Consider the following 17,368-nt stretch of genomic DNA (forward strand, 5'->3'; position numbering starts at 1 on the left):
CCAAAGCATCAATACTTTTTAATCCTGCTTCTTCAAAGTCCAACTTTCTCATCCATGGATTTTCAGAGGAAAAAACAAAGATTCTGATCTTTGTAGATATAGACTGGCCATTGCATCATAATAACTTTTCCAAGACCTTCATTGCTACCTTATCAAGTGCTAGTCTGCAGCGTATTTCTTGATCATCCCACTGTAGCTTGATTTAAATCAGGTTGGATATGCAAATAGGTGTAGGTAGAACTAGGACCACCAGGGGCAAGGAATAATTCTAGCTCTTCCCAAGAAGTGCACACCTTTATTCCTGTTCAAATGAATTGCTAAGATGGATTAATGTGGATATATGGGCAGGGGAAGCTCCTGTGGACACTTACGAGTAGACCTCAGCTAAAGGGATTGGCATTACATGTCATCAGCATGCATATGAAGACTTACTTTAATCTCTGTTGAGGATTAAATATTAGAATCTTTTATAGGTGTGTTTGCCACCTTGAGTTATTTATAAAAATAATAAAGGCAGGAAAATAAATAAATAAATAAATAAATAAATGAGATTCTTTTTTAAAACCTGTACATTAGTTGTATTTGTTCTTAAGTGTATATCCTTCGCTGGCTTTTGAAAAATGGAGCAAATGTTGTCCCTTTCAGGGCTGAACAGTTGGCCAGTGTTCAAAATGCTCAGAGAGATGGTTCCACTGATAGGGCTGACTTCTGGCGGATGCGTGGCCAGCGGTCAGGAATGAAAAAGAATCTCAAGAAGAGCCGAGAAGATTTAACAGCGATTGCATCTGTTGGCACTAAATTTCCAGCCTATGAGAGAGTTATGCTCCGGGAAGGTGAGTGAGGACAGCATTTAAGAACTCTGAGCTGAAGTTATAAAGATAGATACTTTATTTGGGAGGGAGGAAATGTAAAAAAAATAATTATAATTCTTCAGTTTTGGCTCTAGGCTAACATTAGCCTAGTTATCCAGTTTTCCAATATCCAATTTTTAAAAATAAAAATACCTTGTGTGTATATTTGAATCACTGAATACTTTGTGCAAAAAGAAATGATTAACCAGTAATTTGTAATTTGTATGACTGCATGCTAATGTTCATCCCAATAAATATTGTAGGGTGGCATTTGCAATTGAGACTAGTATGTGGTTATAATTACAACCCTTCTTGACTACTGCAACATCCTTTATGTGGGGCTGGCCTTGGAAGTTACAGTTGGTGCAAAATGGAGTTGCCCGGCTGTTCACTGGTGCAAGATTCAGAGATCATTTGATGCCTTTTTGACAGATCTGCATCAGCTACAATTGTCTGCTGGCACAATTGAAGGTGCTATTGTTGACTTCTAAAGCCTAAAAGGCTTTTTTTATTGGTTATGTGCCATCAAGTCATTGTCGACTCTTAGGACCTTATTAACTATGGAAGCACCCCTCCTGATGAGAATCCTCCTAGTTATTGAGATCAGCTGGGTGGTGGTAGGGGTGGGGATACTGAAGAAACCACCCCTGCCAGAAGCTTCTCTGTTGGGTATATGGGAAAGGATAATTTCCTTGGTAGCTCGTAGGCATTGGGAAAGTGTCATTTCTCTCACCACTTCTTACAAACAAAAATGGTACGGTTAGAGTCAGTAACATCTCAGATGATTTCGTCAAGGACTCAGTTTGTGTTGAATGTGGTCTACAATTCTTGCTTTTTATTGCATGTCAGCTACTGCTTGTTAATTCCTTTTAATTCCTGTTGGAAGCTAGTCTTAATGATTGTAAACTTCTCCCTTGAAAGGAGAAATGTTTACATATAAATTACAGATAATGGGTATCCAATTTACAGACAATAGATGTTATCCAATTATGTTCCCCTGTTGAAATTACTTCCACCAAGAGAATTGAAGGAGGCAATTCTGCTTTCCTCTCCTGCCAGCATATACTCTGAAAATTGTTTCAGTCGTTCTGGGGAACCCTCCAGAACTGATAGGATGGGTATGAAATGAGTAGCAAGGCGAAAAGAGAAAGAAAATGTATCCTTATGTGAGCAGAAATTCACTGATGCAGCACTGGATTTTTCCCTCTAGTGATAATAAACATTAAATGATTGGCTTTGATCCTATAATCATGGAAACAAACTACATATGTTTTCTTTGCAGCTGGTTTTAGGAGGCCAGTGGTGATATTTGGTCCCATTGCAGACATAGCTATGGAGAAGTTGTGTAATGAGTTGCCAGAGCTATATCAAGCTGCCAGTAAGTAGTTAACAGCTGTGACTCCACAGTTGTTCCTTAGTTATTAATTTAACCATAATAATAATACTAATAATACATCAAAATGATCATGAAGTGATGGCAATTAAATAGATGAATAAGAAAAAATGTCTTAGTTCATCCTTCCCCAAAAGACTTTAAGAATTTACAGTCTCAAAGGATTTCTTTGAACTGGGCTAAGAGATTGGTATGAAACACAAAATCTCTAGGTTAGACTGGGAAGTTTAAAAAAATACCAGAAAAAGGGAATGGCCGACTGTTTCTTGGCCTTTCTTGACAGACTGATGTCAATAAAACTGCATGAGTGTGTCCAGGATAGTCAGCAGCTGAACTTGAACAAAAGTGAAGCATTGTAGAGCCCTAGTGAATGATCTTTGGAGAGGAGCAGAGTCACAACTGAGAAAAGTAATTCAAGAGCTTCTCAAGCTAAAGAAGTTTACCTTTGGGCACATGAGCAAGATCTCTGGCACAAATTTTATGGGTGGAGTGATACTAGTAAAGACATTCCTTAGGATATCCTGATGTTAAACTGTTAAGAGTCTTTAAGGTTAACATTAGAAGTTTCTGCAAAAAATGTATTACGTTCAGATTTTCCATCCAGGCACCCAAGTTGAAAACTCTGTTAGCGCTTCATGATCTCTCAAAACAAATCTTAAACATATGATAAAGCTAACATACTATTCTTGCAGAAACAGAACCAAGAGATGCAGGTTCGGAGAAGTCCACTGGTGTAGTGCGTTTGAATACTGTGAAGCAAATTATTGAGCAGGTACATTTTCCCTTTTGTTTCATTTCCATTAGAATAATAGTAGACTATATTAAAAGTACTGGTGTGTTTTGCTTCCCTTCCCTATGAGCATAAACTCAATATTGCCTTTTTCTTCAACAGAATAAACATGCTTTGTTGGATGTGACTCCCAAAGCTGTGGATCTGTTAAACTACACTCAGTGGTTTCCAATTGTAGTGTTTTTCAACCCAGACAGCAAACAAGGTGTGAAAATTATGAGGCAACGGCTAATTCCAACATCCAACAAGAGCACACGGAAGCTTTATGATCAAGCAAATAAGTTGAAGAAGACATGTTTCCATCTTTTTACAGGTGCATGAAACCATCGCTTGTTTTCTGTAAAAGCATCTATTGGTGTAGAGTAAATGTTATGTGACAGCCATTTAGGAAAGATTATAGTTTACTCAACAATCAGATTCCAGGTCTTATTGAATACATGAGTTTTGCATAGATTCCATTTCTATTGGAATTAGGTCAAAAAGCAACCTTTTTATACATGAGTAAGGTAATTTAAGTAGTTTTGAAAAAATATTCTAATTATAGGAAAGCAAAAATTTCTAATTATAGGAAAGGTTAAGCAGTGGAATAAGCTAACCAGAGTTCCTAGTCTTTTCCAGAAAGCCTGGTCCAAATAGTTTAAATGTAAATATATGGACTACAGTATCAGATGCATTATTAGATGTATTTGATAATATGAACACAACATGTTATTTGTAACTGTTATTTGTAAGCCAGGGGTCCCCAACCCCTGGGCCGCAGACCAGTACTGGCCTGTGGCCTGTTAGGAACCGGGCCGCACAGCAGGAGGTGAGCAGTGGGCGAACGAATGAATTTACAGCCTGAGTATTTACAGCTGCTCCCCATCGCTCGCATCACCACCTGAGCTCCGCCTCCTCTCAGAGAAAGCAAGCCCATTGGCTGCTATCTCCAAATGGCGCAAAGAAAAAAGAATAAAAGGTTGGGAAAAAGAGGAAGCACTTGAATCATCCCGAAACCACACACACACCCTGGTCCATGGAAAAATTGCCTTCCACGAAACTGGTCCCTGGTGCCAAAAAGGTTGGGAACTGCTGCTGTAAGCTATATTTAAAAGAGTTTAGTAGGAAGGCTCTGAAGAAAAGACTGGCTTCAGCATCTGTTAGGATTAGTTATAAACTAGAGTGTGAGAAGATGAAATCAGTAGGGAAGTAGAAAAAATTTCGAACATGACATGTTTCTTAAGTAGGACGAAAACTGTCATGAGCACCGTTGCGCTGATTGTGTCAGCACAACGGCACACACAACAATACAAGGAAACGGGGGCAAAGGATTAAAAAGATATGAAAGCAAAGACAAAGGCAAGCAACAGACACCGGCAACAAGGTAACGACTCCAGCCGGAAAAGCCATTCAGAAAGATACATTGTAGCAAAGGGTGAAACTGACAACGCCTGAGCACGAGGCACGCCTGGAGCTGTCAAAGAAGCACGAAAGATTATGGCCCGGCTCAAAGTCATCACCGGCCGGAGGAAGAGGATTAAGCAGACGCCCGGGGCAACAGCAGGGGCCCCGCGACCCCTCACCCACCGGCAACGGAACATTCGGGGCTTGGGGCTTACACAACCAAAGAGGGGGGAGCGCTGACTGGCGCGGGCTCCCTCCACTCTCAGCTTTTCACTAGGCATGCACTATACTTAAATAAAACCAGAACCTGATTTCTCCTAAATTAGCGTCTGTATTTTATTGGGTAGCAGGCAGAGCCTGACAAAAACACATAGGAAGGATGGTATAATAATTTAAGTATTATCCATGCCTGATTGTTAACATCGTCATCTTTACTTTTACACTGATGGAATGCTGTGCTGTTCTTGTTCTGTGTTTTTAAATATTAGGCATCCTTTTACAGACTGATAGTAATTACAGGTAGTCCTCACTTGATGACCATTTGCTTAGTGATGGCTCAGACTTATGATGATGCTGAAAAAACCAGCTTACAACTGGTGCTCACACTTAGGACTGTCACAGTGTTCCTGCGGTCAACCAGTTCGTATTTATGACCATTGCAGCATCCTTTGGTGATGTGATTGCCATTTTCAACCTTCCCGGCCAGCTTCCGGCAAGCAAAATCAATGGGGAACCGCATGATTTGCTTAATGACCATGTGGTTCACTTAACGGCTGTGTTGATTCACTTAATGACTGCTGCAAAAAAGGTTGTAAAATTGGGTTGGATTTGCTTAATGACCACTTTGCTTAGCAACTGAAATTTTAGTCTCAATTGTGGTTCTTAAGCGAGGACTACCTGCAGTGAGGTGTTCTAGCATTGTGAAGAAAAGCAGTGCTCTTGTTCAATTGAAAATCATTAAAGTAAGGTAATGAAATGTTTGGAAGTAATGGTTTGCAAATCCAATAATTCATTGTTTAAACATTTCTGCAGCTACCATTGATCTAAATTCAGCCAATGATGGATGGTATGGCAGTCTTAAAGATACTATTCAGCAACAACAAAATGAAGCAGTGTGGGTTTCAGAAGGAAAGGTATGTACTCAAGTACTTTCTGTCTACCCATGCATGTTAACCTGGAACATGAGCCAAGAGTCTTTAGGAGAGGAAAGACTTTATGTGTATAGGGAATTTCTTTTTTATATGAATAGAGAAGTCTTCAAGGTAAAGGTCCCTGAATTTCATGCAATAGTCATGGTTGACATACAACAATCTAGCTAAATATTGTTGGTTAAAAATTTGGCATTGCCACACTAAGGGGCACTTAGGCAGTCATGGAGACATATACATAGGTCTTTCTCTCTCCGTATATTCACAAATCATGCAGGATTGCTAAATTTCACTGACTTTCATTGTTCAGACTGAAAATGCTGAAATCGTGCAAGATGCAACTGTGTCATTGGATTTTAGCCATTTTTACATTTTGATTTTTAGGTAACATAATATTTTATTTATTTATTTATCATATTTTTATCACCACCCATCTCCCTCATACGGGGGGCTCTGGGCGGTTCACAATAAAACAGTTTAAAATTCAATAAAATCATAAATAATATCATTAATCCATAAATATCAATATCAATAAATAAATATAAAATGTAATGAGATCCAAGTAATGGCAGATCTAATACCACCCAAAGGGGAACAAGACCGGCCTCGGCAGGACTAGGGGGCCAACCAACCCCAAGAGTGGCTCTTCCTCTCCCCACTCAAACCATGGTGACAAAACCAGGTCTTCAGCCATTTCCTGAACTCCAAAAGAGAGGAGGCTAGCCTCACTTCCGGGGGAAGGGGTTCCAAAGGGAGGGAGCTGCTGCAGAGAAGGCCCGCCTCCTGGACCCTGCCAGATGGAGTTCCCGTGCAGACAGGGTCTGCAGCATGCCCTCTCTGCATGAGCTGGTGGGACAGGTTGATGTAACGGGGAAGAGGTAACCTGGACCCATGCCATGTAGGGCTTTAAAGGTAATAACCAACACCTTGAATTGGACCCAGAAGCAAACTGGCACCCAATGAAGTTCGCACAGCAATGGGGTAATATGTGCTGATCTTGAAGCACCCAAAATCGCCCATGCAGCTGCATTTTGGACCAGCTGTAGCTTCTGGATACTCTTCAAGGGTAGCCCCATGCAGAGCGGATTACAGTAGTCTATATGGGAGATGACCAGGGCAGGAGTGACCGTTCGAAGGGCCTCTCGCTCCAGGAAGGGGCATAATTGGCACACAACACGAAGTTGCACAAAGGCCCTTCTGGCCACGACTGCCACCTGCTCTTTGAGCAGGAGTCGTGAGTCCAAGAGGACCCAAGTTATGCACCGGGTCTGTCTGGAGCAGTGCAACCCCATCCAAGACTAAAGATGGCAAATTCCTAGGAGCAGAGGGGCTGTTAACCGGCAGCCACTCTGTCTTACCAGGGTTCAGCTGAAGCCTGTTGTTCCCCATCCAGGCCCGCACAGCCCCCAGGCACCTGGAGAGGGCAGTCACAGCATCACTTACTTCCCCCGGGATGGAGATGTATAACTGAGTATCATCAGCATATTGATGATACCTCACCCCATGGAGACGGATGATCTCACCCAGCGATTTCATGCAGATGTTAAAAAGGAGAGGAGAGAGTACCGACCCCTTCGGCACCCCACAAAGGAGGGGCTGTGAGGCCGATCTCTCCTCCCCTATTAACACCAACTGGGACCGGCCCTGGAGGAAGGAGGTGAACCAGCATAAGACTACGCCACCCACCCCCAACTCCCTGAGCCGACCCAAAAGGATGCCATGGTCGATGGTATAAAAAGCCACTGAGAGGTCAAGGAGAGCCAGGATGGATGCACTGCCTCCATCCCACTCCCGCCAGAGATCATCCATAAGTGTGACCAGTGCTGTTTCTGTCCCATATTGCATCAGATTGTGCCTGATGCCTGAAAAGTTTGCCAGCCTCTGGAGTAGTATATCGCTAATGAACACTGTAGAATTACTCTTTGTCGTAAAAGTGACCCTACTTAAATCTTTTTTATTCCATTTCTTGCTGTGTTAAGTGTAACAATTACCTAATATAAGTGTTGTTCTGACTCTCAAAAATCTCTTTTACAAAACCTTCTTTTTGCAGTTGGAGGGAATGGATGATGACATTGACGATCGTATGTCATACTTAACTGCTATGGGTGCTGACTATCTGAGCTGTGATAGTCGACTAATCAGTGATATGGAAGACACGGATGGGGAAGGTGGGGCTTATACAGATAATGAACTTGATGAGCCATACTATGAGCCAAGAGTCTCTTCTATTAGTCGGTCCTCTGAACCTGTGCAACAGGAGGAGGTAAGAGACTGAGATTTTTTTCCTTCTTTCAGAACATTACATTGTAAACACTGATGGAAAATACCCAATGAAATAGAAGTCTGGAAAATAACTAGTGTCATTTCAAGATACTGATGAATATTGTTTACACTTATGCTTGGGATGGAAGAACTGGTGTGTCATAATTACAATTTTGCTGTCTGTTGCAAAATTGTAATTATGCTTCATATGAGCCCAGAGCTATGTGAATATATGCATAATGGTCATTATTACTTGTTTGTAGAGTGTGAGGAAATTTAGCCCTGAACCAAAAACTCAGATGAGAAAAGCTGGTAGCAGGGAAGTTCTGCGGGATCCCAGTCCACCGCCAGCCTTCAAGCCTGAACCTCCAAAGGTAACATGAAAAGAAGTATTTCTATAGCTTACCAGAATTGTTACTATTTCTTCATTAATTATCAAAACACAGAAAAAAAACTAAAGGAAAAAATAAATGGGAATAAATATTCTAAACCCAGAGTTGGGCAATACTTTTTGAAGAGAACATCAAGTAAACTGCCCCAAAAGGGGATGCATGCTATTGAATTACCTGGAGGACTCAAAAGGTTGTAAATTTCTATGGAATCCAGTAGATCCTACTAAAGATCGCCCTCTATGGACTGTTGGTTCATTTACTGAGAGTGTTTTAATTACTTTTCAATATCTGCTGTTTAGTTTCTAGCTCCAAATTTTGATGCCAACATTAGGAAAAAATGTTCCTCTTGGGGGGAGATGGGTGGTAGCAAAAATTTGAGGAAAGAAAGAACGAAAGAAAGAAAGAAAGAAAGAAAGAAAGAAAGAAAGAAAGAAGCTCTGCATTAATCACTTGTGCTTCCTTAGCTAAAAATATCAGCTTTATAGGTTTTTCAGGTTCTTGAAACTGATCATTTCTAGACGGAATCTGTTGCTTTTATTTAAAAATCCACACTTGCATTTGTGTCATGTTTACAGGCTAAGCTGCAACACAAAGAAGATCCATATGATGTTCCTAAGAATTATGAACCCAGAACAAACATCCCTAATGCAGCTAGTACTGAAGTTTCTGGAATACCAGCTAAAGTAGCTCCTCCCCCTATAGCCATCAAACCGACCTTTGGGCGGCCTGTATTGAAGTCTTCTCAGCCAGTCATTCCACCTGCTGAAGTGGAGGAAAAAGTGGGAGAAGTTGTAGAAGAGAACACACCAAAATCTGTGCTGGGGAAAGTTAAAATTTTTGAGAAAATGGATCACAAAGCAAGACTGCTAAGAATGCAAGAACTGCAAGAAGCACAGAATGCCAGGGTATAAAAAGAATGATTCTGTTAGTCCTGTGTGAATGTTTTATTTACAATAAGAAGAAGACTAGCGGTACAGAATCAAATTAATAAAAATATAATTCAAACCGTAGTTTGGATTTTGCTAGCAGAATTCCTCTAAGACGGTGCTGGCTGGGGATGAAGTCCACCCATCTTAAGGTTGCCAAGGTTGAGAAACACTGCTCTAAGATACGGAGGATAGCATTTTTGAAAGCTTCTTCAGAACAGGTTGGAAGGTAGTGCTAGAGCTGTGGATGAAGAGAAATTGTAGAAAAATATCCTTCCTAGCACAACAGTCTCCATTAGTTTTCAGTTCATGCAGAGAGCCATTTTATGTCCAAGCTATAGGTCTTCTAGCTCCCAGGAAAAAATGTCTTGCTTATTCTCTGTTAAAATGTTGTCGTGCATTAAAAACTTTCATCTGTGATACTGTTTATATATTTTGTAAATAATCTGTCAGTCTGTGAAGTAAATAAATGAGTTGTCTTGCTGTTGGAAGCAAAATTGGCATCAGATAGTAATTTATAGTTTGAGGAAAACATGAAAATGTTCTGACTCTCTTTCTTTTTTAGGTGGAAATAGCACAAAAGCACCCAGACATTTATGCAGTCCCAATCAAAACACAGAAGCCAGAACAGAACTGGTCCCAGACTGCCAGGTAAAACTGAATTAATTTGCCCATACCCTTCTTTTATACTTCTGTGCCTTTGAATATGTGTAATAAGCTTATTCAGCATAAGAATTTGTTTAAAAGAGGTCCACAAGTAAGTTGGAAGGTCGTAGATCTCCAACTAGAGTAGTGGAGTTTATTATCTTTTTTCACGTTGTTTTACTTCCTTGCGCCTCCCATTCTGTTTGCATCCAGCATGAACTTCTTGAACTTCATGTGAAACCTGACTAAAACCTTGTCTCCTCACCCCTTTCAACTTGTTTCTTCTTATATCCTCTTCAAGAGGCCATCACCAAACCCACCAGTACTGGACAATATTTTTTTCAACTCTCCAACCTTTCCTTTCTGGGGAAGGTTGTTGAGAAGATGGTAGGCCTACAGCTTCAAAGGGCTCTGGAGGAAGCTGATTATCTGGATCCACCATGGTCAGGTTGGGATATAGTAGCAAGATGGCACTGATTGCACTTGTGAATGATCTCTGGTGGGCTTAGCATGGGGATAGTGTATCCATCCTTACTCTCCTTGATCTCTCAGTTCAGTGTCATTAAACATGGTATCCTTCTGGGCTAGCTGAGCAGGTTGGGAATCAGTGGCATGGTCCTTCAGTGGTTTTCCTCCTTCCTCTGAGGCTAGTTCCAAATGATGTTGCTGGGGGAGAGATCCAGTCCTAGACCTCTGCTTTTCAGGGTGCTTCAGTACATGAAACTGCTGGGTGAGGTCATCTACTGGCCTGGGGTGAAATATTAGCATGTTGATTATATTCAGTTATATCTCTGTCCAAGTGAGGTTGAGGTGTTTCCCACCACCTGGAAGCTGTATAGGTCTGGATGGGGAAGAACCAGCTTTGGCTCATCCTTGACTAGACTGAGTGGCTGTGGGTTTTAGGGCCTCCCATATCTAGTGATTTGCCATCTTTAATGCTGGCTGGGATTACACTCCCCAAGCAGAGTTGGTGGCATAGTCTGAGGGTCTTTCTAGACTCACAGCTCCCGACTGAGGAGCAAGTGGCTGCTGTGGCTAGGAGAACGTTTGTATAAATATATCTTGTGCACCAGTTGCACCTGTTCCTAGATTGGTAGGCACTGCTCATGGTCACTGATGCTGTGGTCACCTCTCAATTGAACTGCTGCAATGTGCTGTATGCAGGACTGCCCTTGAAGAGCATTCAGAAGCTTCAGCTAGTTCAAAATGCATCAGCACATGCAGTGTTGGGTGGACCATGATACACTCATGTAACACCACTGCTATGTGAGCAACACTGGCTCCCAGTAGACTTCCAGATGCAATTCAGGCTGCTGGTTGTCACCTTAAAACCTTATATGGCATGAGGCCAGGTTACTTGCAGAACCACCTATCCCCAGTGGTTTCTGTCCATCCACCAGATCTGGCAGGGGGCATGCTCCAGGTCTCTTTGGTGGGGCCTTCTCTGTCATGGCCTCCCCCAGAGGTATGGATGACTCCCACCCTACTGGTGTTCAGGAAGGTGGTGAAGATATGGCTTTGGGACTGGGCACTGGGACCAGGAAATTAATGGACCTCTGATGTGGTTGTGTGTGGTGTGAGATTTTTATTGGGGCCTCAACTTCGTCTTTTTTTTCCTTTCTTTAAATTGATAAAAATGGTATTGTTCTGATCCTTGTTTGTCATGCAGAGTTCTTCTGGTAAATGGACTGCCATATAAATTTATGTAATTAATAAGTAAGTATAGAGCTTGATCATTATCTTTTCCAACTCTGTTGACAACAAAAAAGCTTGTTCCTTTTTATATGTGGAAAGGCACTCCTGACCATTTGCTGGCCAATTTTCTTCTGTAAGATTCTTCCTTATAAGCCATCTTTTGTTCTCTTTTGCTTGCCCTCTACTAAAATGTTGGCCTAATTAAGTATGTGTCTTCTTTCCCACCTTCCTCCGAGAGCTTGTCTCTGTTACACTGTAATTGGGCCTTTCCTGGCTATTAAGTAACTCTGGAAGATTAACAGTATTAAACACTTTAAGATAGCATTGGGTAGAAAATCTCATTCTTCTCTGATTTTGAAGGTGTATCGTGTCCAACAGAATTCTGGCTTAATTCGTTTTAATTAATTATGGCAGTCTCATGGAGTGGAAGAAAGCTGTAGAACGTTGCTGAAAGGAACTTTTTTCTTTACCATTCTGTTGAGGTTTTCTTTTAATGAACTTTCTCAAAATGAGTTGTGAAAGAACATTGCCAGAGACCTAAATGATTAGGGTGCATAAGATGTTCACTTTATTGCTCCTAAAAGCATATCCCAATCAAGCAGTAAAAATTGGAAGCGTTTTGTAGTTTAGTTGCCCACGTTCTCGCAGGATATATTTTCCTATGTTAGCAGCCTAATTTCAGGCCAGCCCTACTAATGAGGAAGATGATGCAGCAGTATTTTGAAATGGCAGTGACTGGGCAGGCACTTAGCTCCAAACTTACTGTTGATAGCCTGACAACATTAATAAAAGCAAAAGTTTTTACTCTAAATAATATAAACTGGTAATAGTCTATTCCTGCTTGGAATATTCTCTAAGTGTTAGCTTGCTCAAAATAACTTCATATATTTTGATTTTAGTTCCAGACCTCCGGAGCCTCAGAAGCCGCCTAGTGGTTCTTACCTAGATAATCAAGGAATTTACAGCAGTGATGCAGAGGAGGAAGATTATCGGAGACAGCTATCTGATCAATCTAAGCGTGGATACTATGGACAGCCATCTCGATACAGAGATACAGAATTATAGAATTATTAGCAATTGTTCTGAGACACTTGCACAGCAAAAACCTTTGATTCTTTTTAACAAGTATATGTATATTTGGGGTTATCAATGAACTTGAGAGGTATCTGCTCACTGGAACGGCACAGTGTCACTTCATTTAAGTATGAATCATGGTTGCCTATTTTACAAAAGGACCAAAAAACATTCTTTTAAAGTTGGTATTAATCTAAATTTTTAACTTGCATTTCTTTTCCTCATTAAAATTGCCTTTTAAATATTCTTTTAACTGTTGGGCCTAATGGAAGCTTGATGAAAACTACAATGCTTTAATGCAAGAAAAATAAGTGCCTTTCAAATAAAAGTGTCTTCAGTTGTTCTCTTAACATCTGATAAGTGTGCAAAGCCATGAAATTTCTACTGCTTTTAACTTTTATATGTTTCTTAACTCCCATTCCCCTTGGATGTTATTTTTCTACTTTAAATAGATCTGTACACAATTTTCATAAGCAATTACTGTATATATGAAACTGTTTTGTAGACTGACTGCCATAAGGCAGGGAGTGCCAAGTTTAAGGAAATTATGTAGAAAACAAATGAGTCTTTGGATTTTAAAACTTTACATCAGTCATGAAATAAAAAAGATTATATTCTACAGATAATTATGATTCCACTTTGTCTTTATAACTTAACTTTTTAAAATTATGCCAAGTAATTAATTAATTTCTTTTTAGATTGTGGTATACTGTGCAATACTTTGCAGGACTATTATTTATTCAAAGGAGATACAGAATATTGCGGAAAATAGGTCTACTTGAGCACACTTACCCCACACAATGGAAATACAAGAGGCTGGACCATTGCAATAGACATTCCTGTGGTACACACACCCAGTGGTTCCCTTTTCAGGCCTGTATGTGAATTCCCTAATTCTGAATGTAACGTTTTTTGAACTATGGAGCCAACTCTGCATTTGGTTAGCAGTGTGAATATTTCCTGTATCTCCTTTTAGAGATCTTCTCTTCTTTTGCACATATAAATAGATATGTATTTAAAACTCACAGATATATAGATACATATTTAAAATTTTAAAACTCATTGGTGGAACATTTTTAATCTTGGTGCAATGGATGAATAATATGGATAATATAAAGCGTGCCTCAGAGGCGGCTTGGGAGTTTATGGCCACCATGGCCATGAGCCTGTCCCAGATTATTTGGGACCCGACTTGGGACAGTGGCTTTACACCAGACTTGGTTTTATTGTCAGAGCAGTGGCAATGTGATCTGAAGGGAGAGTTAAATCTGTCCCCTCTGTCATGGTCAGATCACACCCTGGTGGCCTTGAGATTCGCCTATGCTGCCCCCCTCCGCAGGGAGGCAGGACCTATTCGATTGATCCGCCCCTGGCGACTGATAGACCCAACGGGGTTACAAAGGGAGCTGGGGGCTATACCTGAGGATCTGCTGCATGGTCCAGTGGAGGTCCCAGCTGCCACCTGGAATAGGGAGGCGGCCTGGGCCTTGGACAAGATCACACCCGTGGTGTAATGGTTGCCTATTCTGACATACTCAGCCTTACAAGCAGGTTCTTAATGAAAACTGATTTATTGAAAGAATAGTGTGCAAATACAAAGAAAGCTGAGAATGACCAAAAGCGCGCCAAATACAAACTAAAAACCCTCGCTTCAAACCCGATCCCGCCCCTCGCCCCACCATAGCAACCACCCCCTCCCAGGTGTTGGTAACCGTTACACATCGGCCTGGGAAAGTAACCTTGAACACATGCCATAACCCAAACACACATTCCTCAGCAACATGAAGGAGAGTACAGCCCGGCACGGCTGAAATTCCTCACCCAGCAAATGAGAGACATGGATCAGGAAATTGACATGCGAAACGTTACAATGTATCCAGACCATTGGAACGATGAACATGACACGTGGTTTACCAACACTCCCCATGGTTTACGGAGGAGCTGAGGGTTCTGAAGAGGATTAAGAGACATCTAGAGCACCACTGGAGGAAGACAAGGACCGAACCTGACTGAACACAAGTTAGAGCCGCTATTAAGGCCTACCTTGTGGTGGTAAGAGCAGCAAAACATCGATACTTCTCCGCTCTTGTTGCATTCATAGAGTGCCACCCAGCGGCCCTGTCAAGATTACTTGATCCCTTTTGGGAAAGGTGGGCCCAGTGACTCACTTGCAGGCCCACACAGAGGAGATTTCCTGGCATCTGGAGGATAAAATATCTCAGATCCATTCCAAGTTGGATTCCAAGCATGTGGCATGGCATGTGGAAATGCCTGGGGAACGTGCTTACCCAGTTATCTGGGAACAGCTTGATCCTGTTAGGCTTGAGGAAGTGGTCAGGTGTAATAATTGCCTATCCTAAAACACCATCAGACTCATGAACAGGTTCATACAGATATCTGATTTATTAGAGAATAGTATGCAGGATCACAAAGAAAGCTGAGAATGGAAAAAGCGCGCCAAATGCAAACTAAAAACCCCTCGGTACAAACAAGATCCCTCCCCCTGTAGAATCTTCCCAGGCTCACAATCCCAGGTGCTCCTAACGGTCCACGGGAAAAGTCCTTGAGTAGACCACATAACCCAAGCACATTCCACAGATACAGAGCTTGGCACAAGGTTAGACACCAGCTCCCTCCCACCATAAACGCGCATCAGCATCATGGCATGTGAAAGGTTACAGTGTACATTGCACATTGAAACAGTGAACATGACATACCACCCCCCCCCAAAAGAAAGAAAAGTCTAAGTGGCAGGCTTCAAAGGGTAAGCTAAGTGGAAACGGTTAACTAAATCAGGAGAATTAACATGGCAAGCGGGCACCCATTCAGGATGAGGAAAGTGTTTCCAGTGAATCAGGTACTGGAGGGAGCCTCGAAGCTTGCAAGAATCAACGACCTCCTTGACTTCAAAGTGTTGTTGCCCGTCAATCATGATCGGAACAGGAGGAGGAGGTTGGGGATGCCATTGGGAAGATTGGTGGACAGGCTTGAGCAGGCTGCAATGGAAAACAGGGTGCAAATGTTTTAAATTGTGAGGCAAATCCAACTTCACAGTAACTGGATTGACAATGCCCACAACAGGGAAAGGACCAATGAATTTGGGAGCAAGCTTTTTTGATGGCTGTGGGGACTTTATGAATTTGGTAGAGAGATAAACCTGATCCCCAATTTTGAAATCGTGTTGCAGAGAACGGCGTTTATCAGCTTGGAATTTGTAAGCAGACTGGGCATCAGCCAAAGCCTGCTGAATCACCGGCCAGGAATCAGCCAGCTGAACAGCCCAGTCAGAGGCAGAACAGGACTGGGGAGGGGTTTGTGGCAGCTCAGGGATGGGAACAAAGTCATGACCAGAAACCACACGAAAAGGGGTATGCCCAGTGCTCTGATCAACAGCATTGTTGTAAGCTACCTCAGCAAAGGGCAACAAGTCAACCCAGTTGTCTTGATGGTAAATTATGTATGCCCTTAGGAATTGTTCAAGGGTAGAGTTCAAAACCTCCGTAGATCCGTCAGTCTCAGGATGCGACAATGTGGACAACACCTGTTTGGTGCCAATCTTAAAAATGATTTCCAAAACTGGGAAGTGAACTGTGTCCTGCGGTCACTGACCAAACGGGAGGGGCTACCGTGGAGACGGTAGATATGGATGAGAAAGAGGCGGGCCAATTGTGGGGCCGACAGGATGGATGCACATGGAATGCAATGGGCTTGTTTGGAGAAAAAATCCTTTACAACCCAGATGACAGTTTTTTTCTGACTGGGAGGCAGGTCCACAATAAAGTCCATAGAAATCTCCTCCCAGGGACGGGATGGGCTGGCTACTGGCTGCAGGAGCCCCTGTGGCTTACCCCCTTTCCGCTTTGACATGGCACAAACAGGACAGGAAGCAACATAGTCTTTTACATCACACCTTAGAGTTGGCCACCAACATTGACAGCGAACCAAATGCAAGGTTTTGACAAAACCAAAGTGTCCAGCAAGTTTGTCATCATGGGAACGCTGCAAGATATCAGCCCTCAAAGCTTCAGGCACATAAAGGCAGTGTTCCATCCACGCCAGAGCACTTTCAACGGAAACATTGTCTCTATTAGCTAGCAACCAAGTGTCAGATTTCAGTGCCTGGAGAAAGTCCTTTTGTAACTGACAAGGAACTTGCATTTTCCGCTTCGCAGACGGAGCTTGGGGTGGGGTTGCCTGCGCACGGGTCTGGCTCCAGGTGACAGCAACCAAGTTGTGGTTCAGTGAGAACAGTCCCAACTATATCTGCCACGTGGTCAGAGTCCTGAGGCAAACGTGACAAAGCATCGGCTAGAAAGTTTTTCTTTCCCGGAATAAATTTTAACTGGAAGTCAAAGCAACTGAAAAATTGAGCCCAGCGAATTTGTTTAGGACTAAGGCGCTGGGGGGTGCGGAGGGCTTCCAAATTCCTGTGACGGGTCCAAACCTCAAAAGGGCATTTAGCGCAATGCCTCAAGCTCTTTCTGAGTCATTGGATAAATTTTCGGCTTGGGCAATTGGGCGTTGGGAACCAACTCTATTGCACAGTTTTTCGATGGGGTGGTGGTGGTGGTAGCTGATCCGCTTCCATTTCCCCAAAGATGTCTGCAAAGCCTTGGTATCGATCTGGCAAGCCTTCTACATGTGTCAAGCTAGGGCGCGGCATGGCAATTGCAGCCCTTCCAACCCCCGCACGTGAACCTCTGTCCACTGTAGGGGCTTGGTAAAACCATCCTTAAAAGTCAGAGTTCTGTGTTCCCAGTTTATAAATGGGTTTTGATAGGTCAACCAGGGAATCCCTAGAATTACCAA

The 17,368-nt window shown here is 42.3% G+C and overlaps 1 protein-coding gene across 3 annotated transcripts in view; it reads left to right on the forward strand.

Moving 5' to 3' along the window:
* Positions 1-13,185, forward strand: part of TJP2 (tight junction protein 2) — a 92,479-nt gene extending 79,294 nt beyond the window's left edge. For all 3 annotated transcript variants that reach the window (XM_063295116.1, XM_063295114.1, XM_063295115.1), the window contains 10 exons: positions 646-833; positions 2,134-2,229; positions 2,937-3,016; positions 3,137-3,347; positions 5,450-5,550; positions 7,616-7,828; positions 8,091-8,201; positions 8,795-9,124; positions 9,711-9,796; positions 12,385-13,185. In XM_063295116.1, coding sequence (XP_063151186.1) covers positions 646-833; positions 2,134-2,229; positions 2,937-3,016; positions 3,137-3,347; positions 5,450-5,550; positions 7,616-7,828; positions 8,091-8,201; positions 8,795-9,124; positions 9,711-9,796; positions 12,385-12,550 — 1,582 coding nt within the window. In that variant the 3' untranslated portion in view covers positions 12,551-13,185. The remainder of the gene's footprint in view (positions 1-645; positions 834-2,133; positions 2,230-2,936; positions 3,017-3,136; positions 3,348-5,449; positions 5,551-7,615; positions 7,829-8,090; positions 8,202-8,794; positions 9,125-9,710; positions 9,797-12,384) is intronic.
* The last annotated feature ends 4,183 nt before the right edge of the window (positions 13,186-17,368 follow it).

This window comes from Candoia aspera, chromosome 2 (genome assembly GCF_035149785.1).
Source record: "Candoia aspera isolate rCanAsp1 chromosome 2, rCanAsp1.hap2, whole genome shotgun sequence".
NCBI lineage: Eukaryota > Metazoa > Chordata > Lepidosauria > Squamata > Boidae > Candoia > Candoia aspera.